General features: G+C 51.1%; 1 protein-coding gene across 1 annotated transcript in view; it reads left to right on the top strand.

Moving 5' to 3' along the window:
• RBM6 (RNA binding motif protein 6) overlaps positions 1–20,691 on the top strand; it is a 58,535-nt gene extending 37,844 nt beyond the window's left edge. The window contains exons 7-23 of the mRNA XM_054838808.1: positions 4,395–4,469; positions 6,121–6,181; positions 7,288–7,356; positions 8,341–8,592; positions 9,090–9,250; positions 9,992–10,089; positions 10,586–10,628; positions 11,210–11,270; positions 12,186–12,277; positions 12,975–13,127; positions 14,204–14,293; positions 15,081–15,170; positions 15,750–16,019; positions 16,577–16,651; positions 17,219–17,316; positions 18,544–18,655; positions 20,399–20,691. Of these exons, the coding sequence (XP_054694783.1) occupies positions 4,395–4,469; positions 6,121–6,181; positions 7,288–7,356; positions 8,341–8,592; positions 9,090–9,250; positions 9,992–10,089; positions 10,586–10,628; positions 11,210–11,270; positions 12,186–12,277; positions 12,975–13,127; positions 14,204–14,293; positions 15,081–15,170; positions 15,750–16,019; positions 16,577–16,651; positions 17,219–17,316; positions 18,544–18,655; positions 20,399–20,524 (1,926 nt within the window). The 3' untranslated portion in view covers positions 20,525–20,691. The remainder of the gene's footprint in view (positions 1–4,394; positions 4,470–6,120; positions 6,182–7,287; positions 7,357–8,340; positions 8,593–9,089; positions 9,251–9,991; positions 10,090–10,585; positions 10,629–11,209; positions 11,271–12,185; positions 12,278–12,974; positions 13,128–14,203; positions 14,294–15,080; positions 15,171–15,749; positions 16,020–16,576; positions 16,652–17,218; positions 17,317–18,543; positions 18,656–20,398) is intronic.
• Positions 20,692–25,692: the final 5,001 nt, after the last annotated feature.

Genomic DNA, 25,692 nt, shown 5'->3' with positions numbered 1-25,692 from the left:
CCTGGCAGAGCCGGAGCACGCTCCAGCTTCCTCCACATCCATCCACAGCAGCGCTGGTTGCTACCTCCACATCTCTGTGCTGTTTGGCAGCCCCTGCGGTAGCTGCTGAAGCATGAGCTGTGGGGTGGAATACTTGGAGAGCTGTCAGCTCATTGTTAAGAGGCTCCGAAGTGAGATTTTACTGAAGGTTTTAATGTTTGGCCGAATTCAGTTAAAGCAGTAGCCTGGTTTGATTTGAGGGAGTGTGCCGTGCTTTGAAAGCTCTCCACGTTTCACATTTTCTAGGTCACTCTTGGATGCTCTAATTTTTTTTCAGAGAAACAGTTAGCAAAAACTTTGACATTGATGATTTGTATTCTCCTGTCATCTCAGTCTTGGAGAGCATAGAGATACTTTTTTGGCAAGTTCTCTCCCTCCTCAACCCCCAGTCATCATCATTAGAAGGCTGTCAGCAAGCATGACAAATAACCGGCATGCCAACTGTAAATGCTAATCGACAGATAAGCAGCTGAAGTGGGCAACCGGTGCCGTGCCTGACCTGCAGCAGTCTGTCTCCCGGCCCTCTCGGTAGCTGCGTTGCTTCCCTGGGCAGCGTGATCAAAGCGATCTGTGCTCGTACCTGCATGACTCGGTAGCGCACGCAGCTTCTCCTGCCCGTGCGAGTTAGCTGTGCTCTGTTCGGAGCAGGAGGTGAGTTCTGTCCTTGCTAAAGTAGTAGGATTGCAAGGACGTTAAACCAACTGATGAGTTAAAACCAACCTCATGAGTGAGCGTTAGGTGTGCTAGGAGCGTGGTTTGGTTTTTTTCTTACTGTTAGACTTACCTTTACCATTTAGATCTTACTGATATTCTTCTTATGCTTCTGATTTAACTGCTTTTGGTGACAAAGAGCTTGGAAGCTGCTCTGGTAAAACCAGAGTTTCATTTCCAAAGCCTTGTGCCCAGCTGACACGCGGTCCCCAAAGTGTTTTTGGAAGGATTTCATCACTTGTGGGTATTGACTAAGGGATTTTCCCTTTTTCTTTCCGTCTCTTAAAGTAACATGGTCTTGTGGGTTTTGTCCCCACTAAGTGAAGGGCTTCGAGACATTGCTACTAGCTGTGCGTGCTTTCTGCAAACAGGCTTTACAGTTTCGTGGCATCGCTCTCTAGAACCTCATGATGGGATTGCTCAGTTGATCAGTGTACTGATATTTACACACTAGGCCATCGGCTGTTATTGCAGATGATGCAGATTTTATAGCTGCTTTAGCTGAAATGGCTTGTACTGAGTTGTATCACTTAGACTAGAATCCAATATTGCATCTCCAACAGACCTCTAAGCAAAAAAACATGTATAATGGTGTTTGAAAGATATCGAACCATAGCATAAAACATTGTTCCCAGCAGTAAAGTCCTGATGCTCTGTTTTGATGGATTTGGCAATTCAGGAAAAAAAAAACAGTAGAATCTGCTTGTGCCCTTGGAAATCTAGGCATTTCCATGGCTGAGAGCTCGATGTTCTAGTGCTGCAGAGCTGTGCTGCCTTTTAAACCCTTCACTGGTGAGTCAACTATGTGTTTACTGCTAGTTTTGAGGGGGAGGTTCCTGACTGGGAGGACCAGAGAGACATTTCTGTAGCATACGGATATAGAAAGGAAAGGCCAAGCTGCTCAGAAGTACAGGATGTTGAAAATCCCCAAGGAGAATTAACGGGCATAGCACAGGTGAGTTGGTGAGAGAGGTCCAAGATAAAATGCGTGAATATGGATGAGGCTGTTACATCTGGAATACCTTGGGCTTACCTTTTGTTTGTTTTTTCCTCCTGAGCACTGTTCTGTGAAATTCTCAGAAAATCTTTTGCACTTTCACAAAGATCTGCTCAGTTGGAAGTGGTGAACTGAAAACTAGAGTGTTATCCAAAACATTTTGCAGAGAAGAGGAAGAAGATACAGATGAAAAGGAATAAGCAGTGACAGGGACTAGAGGAAGTAAAGGTTCTGAAAATATTTGGGATGGAATCTAGGAACAACATGGGGGAATGAGGAATTTAAAGTGGCTGAATCCTGACAATGTGTGTCCTAAATGAAGGACTCATTTTGGTGTGTTAAATGATGATTGCAACCTTGAAAATTACTTTATCAAGAAGAAATCAGTAAGAGAGAGCTTGTTGGAAAAGTGAGCAGGCAATCAGCAGGGTGTTCAGGAAATTAGGGAGTAATTATGTAAGTGACACTTTCTGCAGTCTCCGAGAACTGAATTTGCAGTAGAGACCAGCACCACATGCACTTAAAAACCATTTTCCATAAACCCAAAAATAATCTTAAGGCTTTCTGGCAAGTTTTATCCCCAGTGGCTGGTAGAAGGATGAAGCTGTACAGTGCATTGCCCTACCAGAGGAAGTGTCCTCAAATCTAGTTGTCCTTGTTTCCTGAGCTCATAGGCAGGGCTGCAGCTGCCTGCTGAGGGGCTGCTGTTTCCAAGGACTTTCCTGGGCTGATGGAGCGGCCGCAGCTCTGCTCGTGAGGATGTGCACCCTGCCTCCTCTCCTTGCCTGCGCTCGGTGGGTCCTGGGGCAGGCACTGGTGTTTCTAGCCTGCTCTCCTGGCACTGCCTGTCTCTTCAGTGTGTGGTGTGATGTGATGGGTCTCCTGCCTGGGAGAGGGAGCATCTCCATCTCAGAGGGACCAACAGTCCCAGTGGGACAGCCTTGATTTCCACTTTCTTGTCTTTCTCACTTGTGTTTCCTCACACGCCTTAAAGAAGGTGCAAACCTTCTCCTAGACATGTAAAGTAGGCAGTACTCCACTCTGTGAACAGACCCCGAGGAGATTCCTTGCATCTGAGGTTGCGGCACTGTGCTCTGGCTGCACACGCCAGCCCTCACAGCAAGGTCTGGGAACGGCTCAGCTTTCTGTAAGGCAAAGGCAAATCCACGCTGGAAAGCAGTGCTTGAGCAGCTGGGTGGCAGAAAGCAAACCGGAAAGGAAAACCTGTATAGACCCGGTAGGAAAGGACAGCCTTGGTCCATAAAAAGCAGGCTGCCGAGAGGGGAGGTGGTGGTACTCCAACTTTCTCTGCTGCGTTTCTTCGTAGGGGTTAAAGGATTGTTGTTGTATCGCCGCTGAGTGATTCCTTCCCATGAACTCTTCCCTCCTACTTAACGTACTCCCTAGCATCTCCCTCGCATTCTGTACAGCAATTTATGCATGGGTGTATCGTGACTTCTGAATAATAATAATAATTCTGGGAACTTGTTTTCTCGTGTTTGCTCTGGGGGCTCTGGTGTGACCAGGCTACTGGGTCAGAGTACCTGGGAAGCTTATGACTCACCAAAGGTCCCCAAAATATCTTGGGGCTGTTCACAGCTCTGTGACATCTGTCCGTACCATCCAGCAGTGGGCCAGAAGAGCAACTGCTCTCCTGGGACTTGGCAGACCTGGGCCTGAGTCTCGTTATTGTCACCGAATCTCATATTGCGGTATTGGGAAATACAGGCTGCGTGGTCAGGCAGTGCCTCCGGTGGCATGAGATGTCTCATGGCTCTGTGCATTTGCGGCTCGGCCCGCATCCTGTGTGCCCAGGCATGGTCTGTTGTCCAGGGCAGATAAGAGCCACCAGGAATCCTTGCTGCTCACTGCTTTTATGGGCTGCTCCGGGCAGGAGCTGGGGGTCTTGCACGTACGACTTCATTTCACCCTTAAATCATCTGCATTTCAGCAAAGCTCGTGGATTTGTTGTGCTCCTGACATCTCTCCAAAGCATCTCACGTGGAGCTGAGAGCAGTGCCTCTTGGTAGGCAGTGGAGCTCCTCTGCTGCTGCTGCACAGGTGCTCAAGGCCAGCTGCACCGAGCACTAGCTGCAGAGCAGCGGCCCTGCTGGCTGCAGAGCCAGTGGCCTTGCCACGAGCTGGCATACTTCTCTGAAGGAAAGCCAGGGTTTTCATGAGTGACATGAATGCTAAGCCAAGTATGAAAATTCTCTCACCTCGGTGACGTTTTTCCTTGTATTCCTCCTCAAGTAGCTGCCTTGAGCCCAGCCTGGTGGTGGCTGGTGTGAAGGAGGCTGTCCAGCTGCCCCTTTCCAGCTTGGGGACAAAAGCAGGTCAAAGCAGTTTCTCTCTCGTGCTCTGGTTGCTCTGTCTCTGCTCTTCCTGGGAGGTGGCAAAGCCTCTTCTGCCTAGTTCCTCTGGAACTGACACACAGCTTTGTAGCCCCGTGCTAGAGCAGGGCACAGGCAGTTTCCCTTCCACTTCCATGGCAAAGCTCCAGCTAACTGAACCGGGAGACTTTCTCCCCCTTTCACCCTGTTTCACTTGCGAAACCTTTAGGAACCAGAGCTTTAACCCCTTTCTTTGCCTCTGAGTAATCTGCATGTGCTGGGCACATTCGTCACTTACCCCCTTGTCTCAACAGGGAACTCTTTCGATCGGTGGCAAAGAAGTGACCCTTGAGTACACTCCGTGCCCAGAGTTTTGGCGCTGCAAACGTGTAAGTATGCGATCAGAGAGCTGTGTTGTGCTTCCCCTGCTGGCTCTCGTGGCAGTGGCAGCAGAAAGGAGTATGGTATTTGCTCAGTGACTGAAGATCGTTAAGAGTAATACCTGTCCTGAAGCTCTTGCCTCTTCTAAACTTCTGTGGTTTTCCCTGCCTTGGTTTTGGTACCACCTATGAATGCATGTTGCTTTGGTACAGGTAGTAAATGTTTTATGCGCAGAGCAGTTTCGTCCCTGTGCAGTGGTTCCCTTTTAATAAAGGGAAAATAGTGTGTGGACCCTTTCTCTTTAAAAACCAAAATGACACCGTGATTCTGCCAAGCAGAATGGAAGAGACTTTCACTCTGGTTCATGTGTGTAACCACAAGTGTCTTCACTGCCCAGGGAACCAGAGCTTTCACCAGGGTAACAGTGCAAACCACCCCTCTGTCTCACGCAGGAACCTGTGACCTAGATTTGACTGTAGTAAGTGCAGCAGGGAAGGAAGCACAGAAACGAGTCCGAGTCCGGGCAACAGTTAGTGCAGACTGGAACCGGCCCATTTCTGGGGAGGCACAGTTACCCGAACGTCAGTTTTGTTCCCGTGCCCTTCCCACAGTTCTCCCAGAACAGGCGCTTTTGGCTGCAGTAGGCCAGGGAGGAGCGCTAGAGCAAAGGGCAGGGTTGTCGCCTGTGTTCCCGCTGACTGCAGACCAAGAGGGTGCATCCGGGTAGGAAGGAATCGGTTCTGGTTAGACTCCCACCTTGACCACACTGGACTACAAAGACCCTCATCCAGGCTAATTGGATGCACGCCAGTTGCCAGCAGAGCTGTCCCTCGGTGCCTCATCTATGCTCGCAATACTCCAGAGATCAAGTAGACACAGCAGTTTCAGGCGGTGGTTTCACAACACCTCTCAGAGCAATGAGAACTAGCTGGAGCGTATGTCCCTACTGTTGCTGTGCACGAGCATGGCCTGAAACAGCTTTCTCGTGCCCCAGAGCGTTTGCAGGGCTTTAGTTAGAGAAAAAAAAAATATATATGAAAGAGAAGTGATGCATTTAGAAAGAGCTTACAGAGGAAATGAGGAATGCTGTGTTTAGAGAGCTGTGAAGACTGTGCACTTGGCTCTGGGTGGGATCACCACCTGACCTGTGCAGCTCACTCTGCTCTTGGTTGACTCTCCCTGTGCAGCAAATTACATCAGTATCTACAGTTTAGCTCAGATAAGGACTTTGTCACTGCTCTAGGAGTGAGTTGAGATTAGAGAACATGAAGGTAACTTTGGATCCTTTGAAACAACCAGGTGGCTAGCAGGATGGTGCCTAGCATGGAGCTCTTTGGTCCAGCATCACCTGAGAGGGGGAAGGGTCCTATCTCAAGGACTAGTGAAGTACCTCCATGGTGTGAACAAATCTGTGCTCAGAGGTTGTGTGAAAATCCTGTTTCCAAGGCAATCCCACTTGTGAGCCATGTGAGTGTCTCCCTTCCATTCCAGCCGAGGCTCCTGCTGCCATTACCCATCCTGTCTCTCAAGCTCTCACCGTAACTTTTCCGTGGCCATTACTTACCTTCTGAAAGCCCTGCAGAGTCCAGCCTTCCAGAGCAGGTTGTAGCCACTGCCTTCAGAACATGACTTCCTCATGCTGTCCATCTTCCATTGCAGTGTAAGGTGTGTACTGTGGGCTACAGATCTTCCTGCTCCTATTGCAAGCTCCCAAGAGATGGTGAGTATATCCGATTCCCCTGTGTTGGGTCAGTTAAAAGTTTCATCTGCCCTGAAAAGTAAGTTTCTCTTCTGGCTTCCCTGTGGCATCCCTCTTGGTGGACTAGCTGAGCACTGTGTAGGAGAATTATTAATTGTGCTTCATTTAGACCCGTTTCCCTGTCCACACAAAACATGTTGCATGCAGGTGTGTTGCTACCAGGTTCGATGTTCTTGCGAGGCTTGGTGGAGAGTTGTCTTACTGCCCCAGGCCTTCCCCTCCTATTGCTTTGGCATCATCCTTCATCCACGGAGTTACAGGTGGGGTGCCCTCTAGGACTGTGAGGTGGTACTGCTGGACGTAGGTGAGATGGCTTCCCCTCAACCCACCTTCCTGGGGAGATGCAGCTGCGTATTTTTAGTGATACTCTTTTGAGGCTTTCAGATTAGCGGTGAATCCAGGAGCTGGAATTGCTGAACTTGCCTTGCTGACTGTGAGAAGTGCCTGGAGGGGAGTTCTGCTTCTCCAGGAGCTTCTCCTCACCCCACCAACACCTTTGGGGTTTTTTTGGGTGGGAGGGTGTGAGAACTAAAACACGGTCCCTTGAGGAACTGATTTCTTTGGGACGAGCAGGTATTCCAGGCACTCTGTAAGCTTTGACTCTGTATCTTTGAGCAGACTTACGCTTTGCATTTCTTACCTGCTGCATACCCCAGGCAGAGGAGCATTAAAATAACTGCTGATGCAGAACTCTCTGTTTACTGGAGCTCTCTCCCCGTGGTTGTGCTTTCCTTGCACTGTGGCTCCTCCATCAGCATTATGAAGGCAAAATCCACATAGCTGGCCCGACACAACTGTGGATTGTAATAAAACTGCCGAGAAGCAAATTAAAAAGAGCCTTTAGGATGCTGTGAAGACAGATTGTGGTGCATGCTTCTTACTGACCTGGTTTTGTTGATTGTGAGAATGTGTGTATTAAGGTAACCTCTCTATGACTGTCCTTTAATTGCTGGGTGAAACGAAACAACTCTCTAGGCATATGCAGGCGTTACTGCAGCTTTGCATGCGTTCTTGCGTGCTTTGTGACTGACGGTCTTGAAATGGATTTTAATATGCCTGTCTTACAGGGAGCAGAGCAGGCCCAGAGTCCAGAGGTGGTTCTGAGGGAGAGGATGCATCAGCTGAGCAAGAATTCCGTAAGAGAATTGCTTTCCCCATCTCTGGGCTTGTGCTCATGTCCGTGTGATTTGCATGGGCAGTTTTCACAGCTGCACGTGCAGACTGGTTTCAGATGCAAATTTTACATGCAAAAACCGGTCCTGTGTTCTGCCATGCTGCTCGCTGCCCAAACAGAACGAGAGCAGGCAGGTGCTCTGGGGGATGTTAAAGAGCGAAGCTTTGCTGTGCCAAGTCTCTCACTCACATTTCTTTCTTGTCATGGGGAGAGGTTTCAGCAGCAGGTACGGGGCTGGTGATGTCTGGCTTTGCAGCCCCACAGCTTTGGCTTCCCTTTCCAACAGCTTTAGAAGCTCAGGTAGGGATCTCTCTTGAAGTGAAGCCAGATGCTTCAGAGGACTTCAAGCACAGAAACTTCATGGGATTTATCTTCTCTGAATTGCGTAGCTAGGCTGGGGGGCAGGGTGTTTCCACATAATATCTGCTTCATCTGTGGTAAGTTGGCACCTGATAAAGTCAGTGATTGTATTATGATGCATTTCACAGTGATTGTAGGGTCTGAACCCAGTTTTCCCCTAGCATAGAGATAGGGTGACAGTTACTAGTTGATACTGCTCAGCTGTGGGTGGTCAAGAATACATCAGTAAGGATATCACTGCTGTGTAGGTTGTCCTGGACGTGGGAGGGACATATCCAAACTCATCCCTGATTCAGTTTGCCCAGGAAAGAGCCAATCCCAAAAGGAGGCCAGAAAGGATCTTTTCTCTGACAGGAGAGGTCAGGTAAAGGAGACCAACGTGAAACATGGCAGTGGAAGGATGAGCAGTACCTAGCTTGTCCTTTACACACCTTATGTCTGCAGAGTGTTAAGACATGGAAGGTGAAAAGGGCAGAACAGGTTAACCATTTCTAAGGGATGCTGCTGCAGTGGCCAGAAAATAGCAGAAGAAAAATAGGTGCTGAAACACTGTATGTGGAACCAGTCCATTTCTCCCCTCTAATAGCAGAGACAAAGCTTGAAAAACCTGAGCAAGAGTTATCAGGACAACCAGGATCTCCAAAGCAGCCTCCCCAGCCCTCGGTTCCTGCTCCGCAGCAGGAGTGTCAGCCTCAGGAACAGGAGCCAAGGAAGAGAGATGAAGGGAGAGAGCGGCGGCCCTCACAGGAGAAGAGAAGGGACATGGACCGGCACCAGGAGCTGCCTTCTCAGAGGGAAGCAGAGGAAGCCACACCACAGGATGGTGGAGGAAGCAGAAGTGAGTGGCACGGGACCCAGTTTTGGATTCCCCTTGCTTGGACTTCATGAGGCTATCTGCAGAAAGGGCAGCATTTCACTAAAACCTCTGGAGGCTGTTTCCATGTTGGGCAAATCCATGGCATCGAGTAATGGTGGGCTGTGTGGTCCCAAAGGTGCTGCCAAATTGCTTTTAGGAAAATTAATTCAGTGCAAGCTGGCTTCAGGACACTGCAGTGAACTTAGCACAGCAGCAGAAGTCTGTTTGGCCAGAAGTTACCCTGGGCTGAGCTCCTCTGAGGAGGGGCCTACTTCCTGCTCTGTTTTCTGGGAAGGAATGGTTAGCAATTGGAGGCGGTACTCTGAGCATCTTGCAAAATGGAGAGAAAAAAAGCAATGGCTTCTGTCCTGCAACCAGCCATGCTGTTGCTTTGAGTGGGTTTAGTTTTACCTGTGCTGTGACAATATCTGAATTACCTTTTTTTACTACTTTTTCTTTTCTGGCCACCTCCCTCACAGCAATTATGCTGAAACGTATTACTCGATTCACCCCACCGGAGGTGATTGTGGGGCTCCTGGCCCCATACGTGCGTCTCTCCACATCCAGCGTGCGCATCATGAAGAACAAGGCTGGCCGGATGGGGCAGACCTATGGCTTCATTGAACTGGATTCACATGCTGTAAGTAGTTTCTCGCTTTCACATGCTCCCCCTGTTGGCATCTGTAGTCTGTAGAAGTAGAGAAACCACAGAAATGTTAGAAATAGCTGTACTTGTGAGGCAGCTGTCCTGGAATAAGTCCTCTCTTCTGCTTGTCTGGCTAGATACAGGGAATATCTGATACAGCTGTTGCTCTTTGGCTTTAGGAGCTGAAGATTGTCTGTTGTCACAAGCTGTGATGCTGAGTTTCTTGCCTCAATACGTTTCTTTGTAGACCCTCCTAAACGTGAACACCTCTCACACAGCTATTTGGTTTGCAGGGAACTTGAATTCAATGTTTTCTGTCTGCAGAGGGTAAGAACTTCAATTAACAGACAGTCCCATGTTGGAGGGTTCGTATTTTCTGGTTCTGGGTGACTCGCAGACTCCGTAGCTGTGCTTTGGCATTGGTCCAGAGGGTGTTCACCAAAACTCTTTGGAGCAACAGCAGTCACTGTGCCACATTGTCTAGCAGCCCTCGGAGAATATAGTCCCCAGCTGGCTGCTGGAAACGGTCATAGGACAAACAGAGCACCTAATGACACGTTTATCCTTTTTGTTGCATCCTAAATACCTTTCACGAATATTTATACAAAAGCGTTGTGTTTCCTGTCCTGCTACAGTCATCATGTAAGCACAGAGCCTTCCTTTCAGGCAGACTGGATTTGGGAAACAGGCTTATGTTTTGTCTCATGGATGTGAAATTCTCCTTTCCTTTTACAGGAGGCCCTGAGGTTGTTAAAGATACTGCAGAATCTGGATCCCCCTATCTGTATTGATGGACGTACGGTGGAAGTGAATCTTGCGACGGGGAGGAGAAGGTACGGACAGATGAGGCAGCAGGGTTGTCCTTTCTGTGATGTGCTGTGAGGCTCAAGCTGTGTTGTCAGACCAGGTGCTTAAAGTTTGGCACGTGAATTAGCACAGGTGTTCCTACATCCTAAAAATAAGTTGGAGAGGTGAAGGCATTGGAGCTAGAAGAAGCTTCAGTGATTGAGCAGTATGGGATTAATCATCATATTGCATAGCCTCTTCTTGTTGTGTGGCCATCAAATCCCATTGTGAGGGAATTAATGGGTTCAGCTTTTTAAAAAGCAATTGGAGAGATTCATCTTTGTGGACCCCGCAGAGAGTGTGGCCATAACTCTTGTGGAGACAGTGATCTGCAAAGTCTCTCTGTCTCCTGGGATGGACACAATCCAACATGTGGCCAGCAAAGATGATCTTTCTGCCTTTATTGGTCCTGCTGATCATTTTGAGTGTACTGAGGTTAACGTGAAGCCAGATTGACGTTAACTGCAACCTTTATCTCAACAGGAACGACTATGGGGAGCACGGTGACAATTCCTACTACGGCCCGGTAGGTCTGCACAGCTTCCCTGCAGGTAGCTGGGAAAGGAGGGGGCACTGGGGGGTGATAGGCCTGACTTTGGCTTTTTCCCTTTGGGCTGCTGAAAGTTTGATGTGTGTGAAGATGGGATGAGAACGCTCAAGTTTGCTCTTCACGGCTGCTGTGCCCCTAGCACTGTGTTTATAACGTGCATAGAAGTGCAAGTCAGAGTGCGGATGCTGCTGGAGGGAGTTCTGGGCTGGATTACTCTATACCGCGCTTTTACAGAGTGACTTAACTGATGACTGATCTCAGTTCCTGGAGTGAATGTCTCTTCTCTCGTGCTTGTTACTGGGCTGCAGGGCTCTTCCAGTACTGAATGGGCTGGATTGCCATCAGCACCTCGTTGTAAGGTTCAGGGAAGCTACAGAAGTCTTGTGCCTTGCAACACTGTCCATTGCTCTGTAGATGAAAAGCTGTGTCTACTTCTGCTCTATTTAGGGTAGCTAAATGAGCTGTTTTCCTGAACTTCAGGCCTGTGAGAGGGAGGAGAAGCAATATGATGTTTGTCAAGGAGTTTCTGATCTGTTTGTGTTGTTCATTTACTCCAGGGCAGAAGGGGCATGAGAGACAGGAGAGGCGGCGAATCGCAGAGACGCACCAGAGCACAGTGTAAGTTCAGCTCTGCCTCACTCCTACTGTGGAGACTTTTCTTCCTTAAAAGGGCACTGACATGTAGAAATCAGCCCCAAAATATTTTTAAAGGCTAAGAGTAGGTTTGTTTGCTACACCCACTTCTGAGTTCCTTTGCCAACTTTGTTTAGTCACATTTTCCTATCTGATGATTTGTTCCTCTCTACTCTTACTGTGCAAAACTACATGCAGATAAAGGAAAGTTGCTCTGTCTTTTCCTTGTTGTGGTAAACTGATGGGATAAAATCAGTCTGGCAGTTACTAGATGAGATGGAAGAAAATACACTTCATGCAGCAATGCCAGTAGCTGGAAGAACACTCCTGATTGTTTTACTAACTTGTATGTAGTATTGCTGAGCTCTTGTCTAATAACACTTTGGAAATGAGAAGCATTCCTCACGTTCTGGGCCTACCCTTAAGGCCTTTGGCTTTTCCTGTAGAAACAGTTTTCTCCCCTTTCTTGTCGGGAGCTTTCATACACCCACGGGCAGAAGGGATGTGGGGAGCGTCATCACTTTAAACAAGAGACTGTTTGTAAGAGCACAGATCTTCCTTGTTCACAGAGGTGGGTGGACACAGAGCCTGGTGCTCATCACCCCATTCTTAGGGAAAGTACTGAATTTCATATCTTTGTGATCTCAGCACAGCCCCTATAAGTGTGTTTTGATGTGGAAGTTTTGCCAGAGTCCTAAAACTGAAGAATTGTGAAAACCTGTCTCCCTTCTTACTCCTTAAAGAAGATGTAGGTCGAGTGATGTGAGGATACTTACACCTCTCTTGCCAGGAGAGAAGAATTCTTCTTTCCCACTCTTGATCCTTTCACCAGTGTAATATTTGCTCATGATTATGTCATAAAATGCAAGTTCTGGTGTTAACTCTTGTGTCTCTGTTCAGCTCCATCGGATGTGTCCACATACATTTATGATCCTGAAACTGGGAATTACTACGATCCCATAGCTGGGACATACTATGACCCCAGGACCCAGGTGAGTGCGTGGGAAGGAAGCTTTACACATGTTATGTTTTTAAAAACTGCCCTTCTCTGGAGAGGTTTTGCAGCTTGATTCTGAAGACAGGCTAGCATAGGGCGGTACAGAGGTGGCTTTGTTTCAGTCAGTCCTCTGCCCTGTACAAAAGGGATGCACGTTACAAAATACCAACTTAATGAGAAGCTGGGAACCCATTAGCTGTGTGTTGAACCTGGTACTGTAGCTGCCTCTTTGGCCTCTGAAGCTCTGCCTTTGGAGGGTTTTTTGTCTCCTCTTCATTGAGTAGACTTATGGGCAGAGCATCCTTGCTAGATTTTACTGAAGACACGTGATATGTGACTCGCTGTATTAAAAGATGGACAGCAGAGCTTTCTGTTTTCATCTGTGTTCTCCTTGCTCCCCAACCCCAGCCAGCAATAGTTACAAGGATGCCAAAAAAGAGCCATCAGCAGAGGTTCTCTGGGACTATCATCCTGTTTTCGTGATACTGGAGATGTTCTGGGTGAGCAGGGTAGAGCTCTGATCATCTGGCTGTGGTCTTCTGCCCCAGCAAAGCTCTGAAGTCTTTACCTCAGCTGTCTGAGGCTCTGCAGTCCCTTCCTACCGTGCTGGTCTCCCCAGCCCAATAAGGACTATAAGCCTGATAAGAAGATTGCAGGGGTTTGGCTAAGTCTGTTCCAAATGCCTCTTTCAGAGAGAAGTCACGATAGACCGAGAAGCCTGCTCATCACCTACAGAGAGCAGAAGGCGGCGGCATGGAAGCCAAGAACGGACGAATGAAAGGAAGGAGCCACACAGCAGGGACAATAGGGACAAAAAGGAGAAAGGGAAAAATACTTCTGCTAAGGTAAATCCTTCCAGGCATCAGAACGATCAGAGATATGAGGCCAGGAGGCTGAGGTAAGAGAGGTTAGAAAATAGAGAGTAATTTATAGAGGATTCAAGAAGGGAGGGACGGTGAGAGGAAACCATGAAATACAAGGGGTCACCAGCAGGCCAGGAACATGGTGGTTGTCTGGCCAGGTGTAAGTTCCTGAAATTCTTCTCTTGTGACATTGTCAGGACTTCTCATCCCTTCTTTATGGTAAAGGATTCAGAAACATCCAGGTAACTGAGAGACACATTTCACTTACACTGCGGAAAGCACCCAGCTATTGTAACCGAGCCAACAGAAACAGAGATGTTTAAACATACCAAATCAGATAGTAACGGAGATTTAGCTCTCCCCTAACCGCAGTTCCTGCCCCCTCCAAACATCACAGACAGGCAGGAAGATGAGGCAGGCGGTGCAGATGGGCTGCAAAGGTGAACTGAGATGGAATGCAGATAGGAGGCTGTGACGGACATGCTGTTCATCCCTCCCAGAGTGCAGCCCCAGTCCTGGGGCAGTGCCCTTCAGTGCTGCTCCTTGTGAGCAAATGCTGTCTCGCCAGCATGGGAAGCTGCTGGCTGGGAGTAGCTGCCCAAAGTGATGTTTGAGCCTAGGTACTAGGAGTAGAATCTTCCACAACAGTGCTGTGATACTGGCTGGGCTGGAGGATTGCCAGGAGAGTTGGTAGAAGTGATTGAGCTACGAATGCAGAAACCTTGTTTTCCTCTTTGCCTGTTGGTCTCAGTATGCTCTGTGGCGTGACCAGCCCTGGGCAGCTGGGACCTCAGGGGTGTAATTGTCCCTCAGGTTGGTACCAATCAGCCAAGGAGTCTCATTGGGTATGGAGGATACCTGCTTTAAAGGGCAGTGACCTAGAAGAAACATGGTCTTGTCTGAATGGAGGGTGGAAGCATCTCCAGTAGAAGTCCTCCCATCTTTTTCTCCTGGCTGCTTGGTGCCCATGGATGCTCAGAAGTGGCTTCCTGGCTGCTCTGTGCACTCTCTGACCCCTGTGCTGCTGGTGGCCTAATGCCCAGTCTTGGGTTTTTCAGAATGAGCCTGGAGAGGAGAGATTCTTTGCAGAAGATGTCTTCAAAAAGCCGTTGCCTCCCTCTGTGAAAAAGGATGAGAGTGCAGGCCAGGTAAGATGTTGCATAGCACTTACCTTCTTCAGTCAAGCCTGAGTAGCTAATGAACTGCTAAACTAGGGCATGTCCAGGGCTTCAGACCAGTTCTCTGTAAAGCACGTAGGTGTGAAGCTTCACCCCAGCCTACTCTTCGTGCTGCTGAGTGTACAAGCGTGCATCACAGGCTCATTCTGTTGCAATGCTGGGTAACTGCGGTCTCTGCTGTTCTCTGTTGAGTGTAAGGAAAATCCTGAAAACGCCACCAAGCTGGTTGAGCCTGGCCATACATTGCGCCGCAGGCACAGCAGAGGAAACTGGTGGTGTCATCCTTTCCCCATCCCACCTATTGTACTTGGTTTGTCTCATCTCTCATAGGCAAGCAGGACTGTAACGCCTCCTGGAGCGGTGGGTTTCTCTGCTCCCATGCTGGCTGGCAGCGGGGGTGGCTCTGTACCTGGTCTCCATGTCCTTTGTGCACACATGCAGAGGTGTCCAAATGTGACCTGGCCCTGTCCCAGCTCTCTCACTGGTCTGAGACATGGCTGGGGCTGCTGTCAGTGTCACAGTCCAGCAGAGAGCGAGAGTGGAGCAGGCCGAGACAGCACAGTGAGCTGCTGCAGCTGTCCCTGAAACCAGGGGCGTAGCTCCAGGAGAGCTATGAGTTCCCCAGAATGGGAATGTCTCCCACCAAAAACACCACCTCATTTCTGCTAACTGCCAGGTTTCCTTGGAGGCCTGTTTAAACGGGTGCTTAGCTGTTGCATGCTATGGTGGTCCTAACACCTCATCTTGATTGTTTCAGAATGAGGCTGGAGAGGAGAAGTTCTCTGCAGAAGATGTCTTTAAAAAACCATTACCTCCTTCTGTGAAAAAGGACGAGAGTGCAGCCCCGGTGAGTGGCTCCACAGGATTGGTTTTTGCCTCGTTTGAGCCTGGGTAGAGGACTAGAGAGGCTCACCAAAGCCCAGCTGTGACCTTGGATGGCAGAGGTGCCAACTTCTCATGCCAGAGGAGGGACCATTGGAGACAGAATGGCGAAGGCAGTTTGTTTTATAACCCTGAGCTTGTTTATGGGCTTCTAGCATGGGGAAATTCAATACCTGCATTTAAGCAGGGTCTCCTCACTCAAGCAGTCCTCAGGCAGAAAACTTTTCCAGCTCCCTCCAGACTGAGCAAAGCCAAACCTTGCCAGTCGCCATTGCTGGAGGAAGTGACTGACAGCAGCTCCCTGCCAAGTAGCCTCTGCTTCGGTCAGCTGCTTGTGCTTAGAGGTGTGGCACCGAAGCACTAGAGAACAGAAGAGCTTTTGCCCTGTGGTGTTTATATCCTGGCCAGCCAGCTTCTTCCCATTCCCTGCCCGTGCTGCTGGGATGCTGCTCGCTGGCTTGAGATCGGTTAGGGAAGCAGACCCCCACATGGCAGGGCAGGCTTGATGCTACAAATTGTCACACTTTTCTGCCTCTTCCCTCAGCCCAAGGTGGTGAACCCTCTGATAGGACTTCTGGGAGAGTATGGAGGAGACAGCGACAATGAGGAGGAGGAGGAAGAAGAGGAGCAGTCACAGGCGCAGTGGCTGCCGCCTCCCCACCCACCAGCACAACGCGAGGAGCAGCTGCGGAAGGCCAAGGCCAGCGACGACAAGCTGACCGACTGGAACAAGCTGGCCTGCTTGCTGTGCAGGAGGCAGTTTCCCAACAAGGAAGTGCTCATCAAGCACCAGCAGCTCTCCAACCTGCACAAGGTATGGGGGAGCTGGTGGTTGGGGTGCTGCGCGCGTGCTGCAAGCTGCCTCTGGCTTTGTGTTCTGCAGGGAAAATTGTGATGGTTGGGTGGGAAGAGCTGTGCTGAGTTTGACACAGTAACAGGCAAAGTTCCCATCAAAGCACTGTTTAAAGCATTGTGTGAGCTGCTTGTTCCTGCCTCGGGAGTGCTGTAACATCAAGGTGTGACTTTTTAAGCCGTAGTGAGATAGCTCAGGCTTGGGGAGAGTGGGGTGCTGGCACACGCGAGTGTGATAGCGGTAAGAACTTAGCACATGCCTCCCCATCTTCTGCACTGCCTTTGAGCTCTTGCTTCTAGGAAGGCCAAACCCTATGCAGGTTAAAATAGGACTGGTTGCCTTCCTTGCCGTGGAGTGGAAGGGCTCCTGGCCTCTGCGGGGCTGCAAGAGAAGCTGTTGCATGTGGTGTAATGCAAGTGCAAGAGCGTGCTGCTTTACCTATACTCTTACGGGTGGAGCAGATGACCTCTGCAGCTTGTATCCTCTGCTGACACTGCCTTCTGTTTTCCTCCTTCCAGCAAAACCTGGAGATACATATGAAGATCAAACGATCTGAGCAGGAACTGGCTTATTTGGAGAAGAGAGAGCGTGAGGTGGGTCTGCGGTGGTGGGCAGACTTCTCTTTGTGGTCCTGCACTAGGGTGATGTTGGTCCCAGGCAGACCCTCCACCTACCTGGGTGTCAGATACCTCCCAAAGAGTCTTAAACTGAACCATGAGCACTATCTGCATTTGGACCTGTGACTTCTAAGAGCAGGTCTCCCTCCTTGCGGAAGGGTCTGAGTGTGGTTTTGTTGCCCTGCAAGCCAGCGTTGGGCTCTGGGCTAAGCGGGACCCAGATTTCTGTCTAAAATAGATGCAGTGCGTGGGTTGCTGCTGCCTGGCCAGGAATGGGAGAGTTGTCACTGTCCATTGTTGGGAAGGTAGCAGAGCTGCTCCTGGTGCTGTAGCTGGAAGGCTGCAACCACAGGTCAGCCCAACAGATGCCATCAGGACAAAATAAGTGGACTGTGGGTCCTAGAAACATCCAGGGTTTGTGGGTTCCCAGGACAGATCCCCTGTCAGCTGAGGATGCGATGAGACCTGGCTGCAGAGCAGTCTCCTGTGCAGTGTTGAGTCCTTCGTAGCCCCCGTACTTACTTTGTTCTTTCTGTTATGAAGGGGAGATACAAAGACAAAGGAAATGACCGGAGAGAGAAGTTCCAGCAGATGGATTCACCGGAGAGGAAACGACTCAGATACGATCGGGACACAGAGAGGTAATGGCTGCTCTTGGTTAGGTTTCTTTGGGGCTGCTGATGCTGGGGTGGCACCAAGGCCAGGAATCGGCCGGTGGGGTAGATCTGCAAGAGCAACAGCCAGGGGGGCCGTGATTCTTGTGGGTAGAGGAGTTCCCCAAAGTGTGAGCCTGTGCTGCTGCAGGACTTCTCAGAGAGGGTGGGAGAGGGCCAGGGCTGTGTAGTGCAGGGGTGGAAACAAGGGTTTAGGGGGAAGCAGAGACAAGGTGCGTGGTGCTGGAGGTGTGAGATGTGGGGTTTAGGTGTGCCTGGCCAGGCACGGGGAGCAGAATGCAGCCTGTTCCCATCCCCCTGGCATCTAGCCATTGAAAGAAAGAGCAAAGCTGTGTTTCATCTGTTCCACTGACTCAGAGGAACGCTAGGAGCTGTATCCATCTCACTCAGAGTAGGTGGAGGAAGAAAGTGCGTGCTGTGCGGAGCTCTCGAAAGGCCTGCCTGCTGCGAGCTCGCGTGTTCCAGTGGGCTGAGGAACTGCTAGGCATGTGTTGAAGACAGAACTGGTTATGTGGCTGTTTCCTTCTGGTACAGCACCTCAGGAGGAGACCTTTCCTCCATGTCTTGCAGTTTAAAAATCCACATCTTCTCTTCCCTCTGTTTTCCTGGAATAGCTGTGAATAAACTACAGCAGTTTGTGTGCAGTGTCATCAGCAGCCAGGAAGGAGAACTTGCCTGAAGGAAGCTATTTTTGTACTGAGTGGTTTTCAAAACGATGGGGTTTGGTTAAGGGTCTTGGATGAGTGATGACCAGGTGGGAGAAAGGGTGTCCGAATCAACACTGCTTCTGTCGAGCTGAATGACCACAGCACTGGGAGAAAATAAAGATCTACCAGAGCAGCAGGGATTAGACTTCGCTTTCTTGCTACTGCTAAAATTCGGATTAAGAAATGCAAGCACAGAACACTCCTGGCTTGCTTGTACCATAAATATTTTGGAGCCTGAGCTCATTTCCTGTGCCCTGGTGTATTTTCCCCTGAGGTGGGACAAGAAATTATGCGGTCAAAGGTGCCCGAGCCCTGCACACAGAATCCACCGTGTTGGTTCCTTGGGCGGTGTGCTTCTTGCAAGCAACTCTGCTGTCCCTCAGGAGAGGTTGGAATGTCAATGAAGGTGCTATTAGTAGAGCTAAAAATCCCCGGCATGTGTTTGAAGCATTGCAAAACTGGACAATTGATTCTGCCTCTTTTGCAGTGACTATGACCCAAGGATTGATAGTAACAACAAAGGGAACCGAATGTTCCAGTCCACGGGGTGGAAGAAAGGCTTTGGCCACAACCAGCAGGGCACAACATCACCGATGGAGGTGAGTCTTCCCTTCCTGGCAAAACACATCGCTGTCCTGCAGCCGGTAGCATCTCCCAAGACAGCTGGAGGGAGTTCCCGGCTGGAACAAGAGTCAGGCTGCAAGTCTCGGCCCCCACTCAGTGGAATAATCTGTGTGCGCTAATTAACTTTGCAGGCTGGGAGGGGCTGCAAGTATGTTGGCAGTGGAGAAAGGTTAGAATTTATATGGGTCTGGAGGGGCTGAGAACAGAGTAACAGTGAGCAGGGAGGGTGTGAGCATCTGATTAATACCTGCCCAAAGCCAGGCTGGGGTTTGAACGGGTCACCAGCTCTGCAGCCACACGAGCTGGGGGAAAATGCGAACCTCCCCCGGGGAGGTGCGAACGTAGCCAAAGCCATGGGGCGCGTGGCACTACTTGTCTGCTCTGCTTGTGAGGCTCTCGCTGCCGTTCTGGACTCCGGACTTGGGAAGGGAATGCCACGGTACGTCGTCTGATGAGGAGCAGAGTCCCCATCAGCAGAGGGCTTCAGGGATAGGCAGGGCTGGGTAGATCTTGTCTTCTGGGACAGGCTGGTCTCTCAGTGGACCTTAATTTGCTGGAGAGCGTTTGTCTGGCAAGCAGCCTGGGGCAGGGACTGCTCTCTCTCCCTGAGGGGCACGTGAGCAGCACCATTCCCACGCGACTGCAGTTTGTCTCCTGGCTGCTGTGGTGTCGGTGCTTCGCCGAGGGGCGGGCAGCTTGCAGCGCAGCTTGCGTTGCGACATTCAGCTTGCAGTCGAGTATATCATTAAAGGCAAATATTTGAGGCTTCGTGACGTGTGTTTGCTTGAGCCCACACACACGAGGCAAGATTCCCTCTCCGGTGCAGACAGCAGGAACCACCCCAGCTGTTGCTCTGTCCTCATGGAGTTTCCTGTGGCCATAAAACGGGCTTTGTCGAAGAGCCAGCTCCAGCGGAGAACTCTGGGAGGTCTGACCTCTGATCAGGGCTCCCTGGACCGGATGGGGAGCCGATTGCAAAGCACGGCCCTCGTACAATTCCTATAAAGGCCTCCCAAAAGAGCCCTAGAGATGTGTTTTCTTCCCGCTTCCAAGTCACGCTGGGCGAAGCCTTGTGCCCGCTTCAGCCCCATAGGACTTTGATCTCAGCCTGATTGATCGCATTACTGATACTCAGCTAAGTCGGACTTAAAAGCAAAGAGAAACTCTCCGCCTTGGGCCTGCTCTCCTGGGCTAACTCTAGGCAGGTATTACTGAATAATTCAGCCGTTGGCTGCAAAAGCCAGTCGTTAAAAACTGGTTGAAATTCCAAGTGAGCTACCAGAGCCCATGGGAGCCCTATTAGAGGAGAGAACAGCTGAGCTTGTGCAAATGCAGGCTAACTGCAAACAGCTCCCCAGGAGCCCCGCGCTCTTGCTGGCACTTTCCTTTGCTCTGTTTCGATCCTCGCTCGCACCCAGCTGCCTCTTGCCTGCCGGCGCTGCCTGTTTTGGCTGCCCGCTCCCACCATGCCGTATGCTGGTGTCGGTCTCCGTGGTTTGATTCTCGCCACGCGTTTGCTGGCTGCGTTTTGTTGCCCGCAAAGGGCCGATAGTTTCTCCCAAACAGCTTTTGGAGGAACGTGATGCACTTGCTGTTCCTCCTCTCCCGGATCCACGCGGGAGCAGTCGGCTGTCCTGAAGCGGCCCGGGGGACGCTTTTTCTTTATGGGCAGCCGGCGAAGAAGAGCAATCACTAACACAAGCTGCGTCTGTTTTCAGGGAGAAAATCGGAAGAAGGGCCCTGGCCTGGGGGCCCAAGGGAAGCCCAGCAAGAGGCAGTCCAACGAGACCTACCGCGACGCCGTCAGGAGAGTCATGTTTGCCCGCTATAAGGAACTTGAGTGAACAGTGGAGAAAACCCCAAGCCTGTCTTTCTCCATCTCCGTCTCTTTCTCTCTGTGTCATGTTCTCTTGGGGGTTTGGTCTTTTTTGTTTGGTTTTTTGTTTTTGTTTTTTCAATTGTTACAGGTTTTGCTGCTAGAATTTTTTTTAATAAAACTGAAAATTTGTCAGTGTTTGTCTCTTGCCTAAAATGGCATGTTTTAAAAGCATGTGATGCTTTAGAAGATTCCCGTTGTGTTTTGCTCTCTGCTGGTGAGGTCCCTGGGGCTTGTGGCCGTGCCAGTGGGGCTGGGACGGGTTTGGTCACTGTTCCCCGCCAGCTCAGGGATGGATGCTCCTGGTGCCGTGTACTGGTGGGCCAGGCTGTGCGCTGGGACAGCCCCAAGGCCTGGGAGGAATTCAGGAGTGACCTGTGTGGGATTCATCCTGGCTGTTAGCGAGGACAACTGGGTTTAATTACTAGCAGCAACTTAATGGCTAAAGCTGGTCTAACTAATGCTGGGTGTCGTCTGGGCTTCCCAACCAGGGCAGAGCCCTCCCATAGACCATGGGGTGGGCCCTCGTGGGGACATCGCCGTGCTGGTCCAGGGTGGCTGCGTGGTGCCCTGCAAGGGACTACGTTTGCCAGAGGAAAAGCCATTTTGAGCAAGGGCTGCTCGTGCAGCCCAGGAAGGCGCAGAGGCAGCTCCGGGGCAGGGGCGTGTAACGGGCGAAGCACAGTGAAAGCGTGTGTGTGTGTGTGAGAGCACGGCAGGCTGCGGGTGACGAGGCTGAGCGTGGCTAAGGATGATGGTGGTGGCCGGCAGGAGCAGATGACATGCCAGATGGATGGGAGGGTGGTGATGGAGCTGCGGTGGCTGGTACCCACCATCACTTTCAAATATCCCAAAGGAGGGAAAACCAGAGACGAGGAAACTGAAGACAGCAAGACTTGGAGGTGAAGGGCCACCAGCAACAGCTGACAGCTGCTAAGGGGAGCAGAAGACCTGTCCAAGCTCGGTTTCCTTGTCTCCACCAGAGAGGTGGGGGGGCTTGCTTGGTGCTGCACCCAGCAATGGTGGAGGTGGGGATGACCATCGCGGTGCTGGTGAGTACGTGGGTGCGAGGGGAGGGAACGTGCGCACCCAGGGCAAGTTGGGGTTAGACAGGGTTTGTTGCAGCCCCCTCCTGCTGCGGAGCCCCTCCGTGCTGGGTGTAGGGACTCCTCTGCAAACAGGGGAGAGCAGCCGCTCAAGTTCAGAACTGTGTGGAAGTTTAGATGGAGGAAGGGTCACTCTACCGCGTGTGCGTTAAAACAAAGACACTGCGGGACCGTGTGGCACAACCAGCAGCCAGGAGCAGCTTGTCTGGGTCTATGGATTGGGAAGCTCTGGGTACTGGTGATAATGGTGCTTTTAATGGCTGGCTGGGTGATGACCCTGAACCACAGGACCCCGATAGCTCTGTTAGAGTGGAAATAGTGAGGAATTGCCCCAACGTAGAGCCTGAGCAAGTCATGCGAAATCTCAAGCGTGGCGACCCTTCACACTCCTCCTCGGGATCTCCAAACGAGGGCAAGGAATTTGGAAGAATGTGCAGAAGGAGGCCCTGACTGTTAGGGAGGTCTGGAGCCTGGGTGGCAAGCCGGGCTTTGGTGGTCCTGGGACTCCTGGGCACGCGGGGGAAGGACGGGGAAGGCGACGGGCTCCTGGGGGTGAGCTCCCTAAAAGGGAGCAGTCGCGGGGGCGTGAGGTCTGGAGGAACAAGCTGGTACTCCCGAGTCTGGAAATTACTCACGCGCAAAGGGGAGAGAAGGGTGACTGCGATGGGACATCGTTTTCAGCGGCACCGAGGGAAGCGGGGAGTTTGGGAGCAGATCAGGAGGCGCTGCACAGGCTGTCCTGCACCCGGGGGGTACCGGCCATCCGCGTCTGCCAAAACCGAGCGTCATTCCCAAACAGAACAGGCGGGAGTCTTTACAACCACCAACTGCAGGAACCCTTATCAGATTTTATTAATTTGCTAATTGGGTCCATCCATCTTAGTGAAAACCTGTTAACGACTGATGGTACGTAATTAATTAGAAGATACTAAACCAGATAAATGTAAGAGCAGCTTCCCTTGGGCAGATGGCCCTCCCTAAATAATGTATGTTCCTTGGCTTAGCTGCGTTCGCTTGCTCGCCCGCTCGCTTGTCGTCAGCGTGATGTGCATATGTGAAAGGAGAGGCAGCCCAGCGCTTGCCAGGGCTCGAGTCAGGAACAGTGAAAAGAGGGAAAAAAATTAATTTTAAAAAATATCTAATTGCAGCGTGCATCTGTCTCCAATCAAGAGAAATCTTTTTCCTCTCTGTGGAGGTAGATCTACCTCCCATTAGTTATATTAGTCATAGAAATACTAGATTTGTTGGTTTCCGTTATTTTGGGGTCATAGGAGATAATTATGGGCAATCAGGCCTATTGCTTGTGGCGTAAGGAGTTGGAACACCACCGTGCTGCTGACGGCAGCGTGGGGTTTCGAGGGGATGTGCTGCCTGCGCCTGACAGCGCCACTTGCCCGGGCTGCGGAGAGAATCCCCGTACCAGCTCATGGAAAGTCGAGGTAATCCCTGCATTTGATGCTGGCTTAACGCCCCTTCCCCGGGGTATCCCAGCGAGTGCCTCCGTGTCCTCCCTTGAAGATGCGCGCGTGCGTGTAAGGTACGTCCATGCGTACGTGATGTCCGCCCATGTGCAGCGGCCGGGGGATGTCCAGGATTGGGGAACGTGGAGGAGCCCTCCGCTGGGTCGGGATGAGGTGACCGGAACGAGGTTATTAACAAATTGGAACAGATGACCCGAGTCAGCAGCCGAAGGCGTTGAAAAGACGCACCAAGCCAGGAAGCGCCGTGGTCTCTTAGGACAGCAGCAGCATAGGTGGTGATGCAGAAACCCTGATGGTTTATCGTTGGTGGAGTGGTTTTGATGTCTGTAACGTTTTTGAAAGGGTGGTCACCTGAAGCCACAACCATATTGCAACTACCTTGATATTTCATATATATTTTGTATTTCAAAGACTGTTCACAGCTATGCTAGTGCTGTTGCCACGTACAGCGTGTCGCCTTGCGTGCCATCCTGTGGTGGTGGGCGTGACTGAAGATTACAATTTATTTTTATTTTTTGGAAGGCCCAGATAAGAGTATTGGCACAGATGTTGGAGCAGCCGATCGGCACGGAGACGTTGTTCGCAGGAGGAGGACTGTGCCGATCCGTAACCAGTACTAAGGTGGGTATGAATAGAAGCGAAGCACGGGAAGAAAAGGCAGAACGAGGGGCCTACCAGGGTGGCCTGTACGGGTACGGAAGGACACTGTTCCTGGGACACAGCTGCTGGCAGCGCTGGTGCCAGGCTGTGCTTGGCATGGGGACGTTTTTAGGAACAGGTAACGGGAGCCATGAACTTCATGGTGGCCAGTTTGGGGGGACCAACGGGGAGGTTAAGTCCAGCATTTAGAGGGTGGGAGGCATAGCCAGGGCACTTCTACTTGGACCCCTGCCCAAGGTGGGGGCCCCTCTTTGAGCTCCATCACCCACAAAGGTTGGTCTGCAGGAGGCTGATCTGGACACCTGAGAGCCTCTGGAGCAAGAGTTGTTTTTCTCCCCCTTTCCCAATGAAAAGCAAGTAGATAATCCTTGATTTCCAATATTTATTCGTTTTAATATTGACACAACAGTGATTCAGGACCTTCTAAGTGGAACATAGTGCTGTAAAGAGCTGGAGTTGTGCTTTCTGAAGGAAGAAAGCAGCAAGGTGGGATGAGGGAAGGAGAGAACAAGTTGTGCTGGTTACTCCCAGCAGAGGAAAAAGGCAGAAGCAGTTGACAGGGCAAGGGGTAAATGTTTTAAACTAAAAGAAGGTAGATTCAGACTAGATATAAGGAAGAAATTTTTTACGATGAGGGAGGTGAAACACTGGCACAGGTTGCCCAGAGAGGTGGTAGATGCCCCATCCCTGGAAACATTCAAGGTCAGATTGGATGGGGCTCTGAGCAACCTAATCTAGCTGGAGATGACCCTGCTCATTGCAGGGGGGTTGGACTAGATGACCTTTAAAGGTCCCTTCCAACCCAAACCGTTCTATGATTCTATAGCATTTCCAGTCACGGAGGGGAGATCTGCAGCTTGCAGCGATTGTGCTGGCATGTATCCAGCGTCTGCTTCTTGCACTGGGGCACACGGGGCTGGCTCAGAAGTGGATCAGCAGCACAAAGACCATCCCAGCTGTGCACAGTGCTGAGGCGAGCACTTTGCGGCACCTCCAGGAGTGCGTTTCTGCTCCACGTGTGTTTGTTGCTCAGCCCATTCGTGGCCTGGAGGAGGTCAGGCCCATCCAGCTGTTAAAGTGCACCTCGCTTCCCTGCGGAGCGCTTGGGTGTGCTGCAAGGAACCTGGGGAATAATGCAACAGCTTAAAGCTCACCTGGAGCCACCTCCACTCGTCACCTTACAAACGCCGCTGTTGCAGACAGCCCTGGTGAGCAGCTCCCATACTGCAGGATGCCTGTCTGCCTACGTATCGCATGACTTCACATTGCATCGTGCCGGGCTTGATCCGGAGGGAAGGAGAGGATCAGTCTGAGGAGCTGGGTTTGGATTCCCATCAAGCGGGAGCAGCAGGAGCAGGGTGACCCCAGCGCAGGCGGTGCCCTCTCCCACGGGGCTGCAGTCCCGCGGGACCCAGCAGCGCCAGCGCGGTGGTAGTGACAGGTCCCGCCAAGAAGCTGGTGACAAAGCTGCCTGTAACAGTGGTCCAGGGTCCATCCAGGAGACAGGGCTGACCTACATCAGGCTGAAGTCCACCCAGGAGAGCAGTCTGGACCCAGCACAGACCTACCTGCAGTACAACTTGGGAGGGGGCTCATGGCTCAGGCTTGGGCTTAAATGGAGCCCCCCAGCCCAACGGGCAGCGGTGGGTGGGGGTCCATTTAGTGCCCCCAGGGCCCTGATACCGTCCCTGGCCCCGCTGGGATCTTGAGCAGCTTCCTTGGGCCCTTCCCATTGCTGGGGCTTAGGAGAGGGGCCGAGCAGCTCTCCGGGCGTAGGGCTGTTAGGCAGCAACGTCCCTTTCCTCCAAAGCCCCGTTGGGGTCTGTCTGCTCCAGCATATTAATTTGGCTCAGAGGTGCACTTCTGAAACCGATCTCCCGCCTTTCCCC

Source organism: Grus americana, chromosome 11 (genome assembly GCF_028858705.1).
Source record: "Grus americana isolate bGruAme1 chromosome 11, bGruAme1.mat, whole genome shotgun sequence".
In the NCBI taxonomy this organism is placed as follows: domain Eukaryota; kingdom Metazoa; phylum Chordata; class Aves; order Gruiformes; family Gruidae; genus Grus; species Grus americana.
Note: the sequence above shows the minus strand (reverse complement) of the source record. Positions and strands in the feature narration are given on the sequence as shown.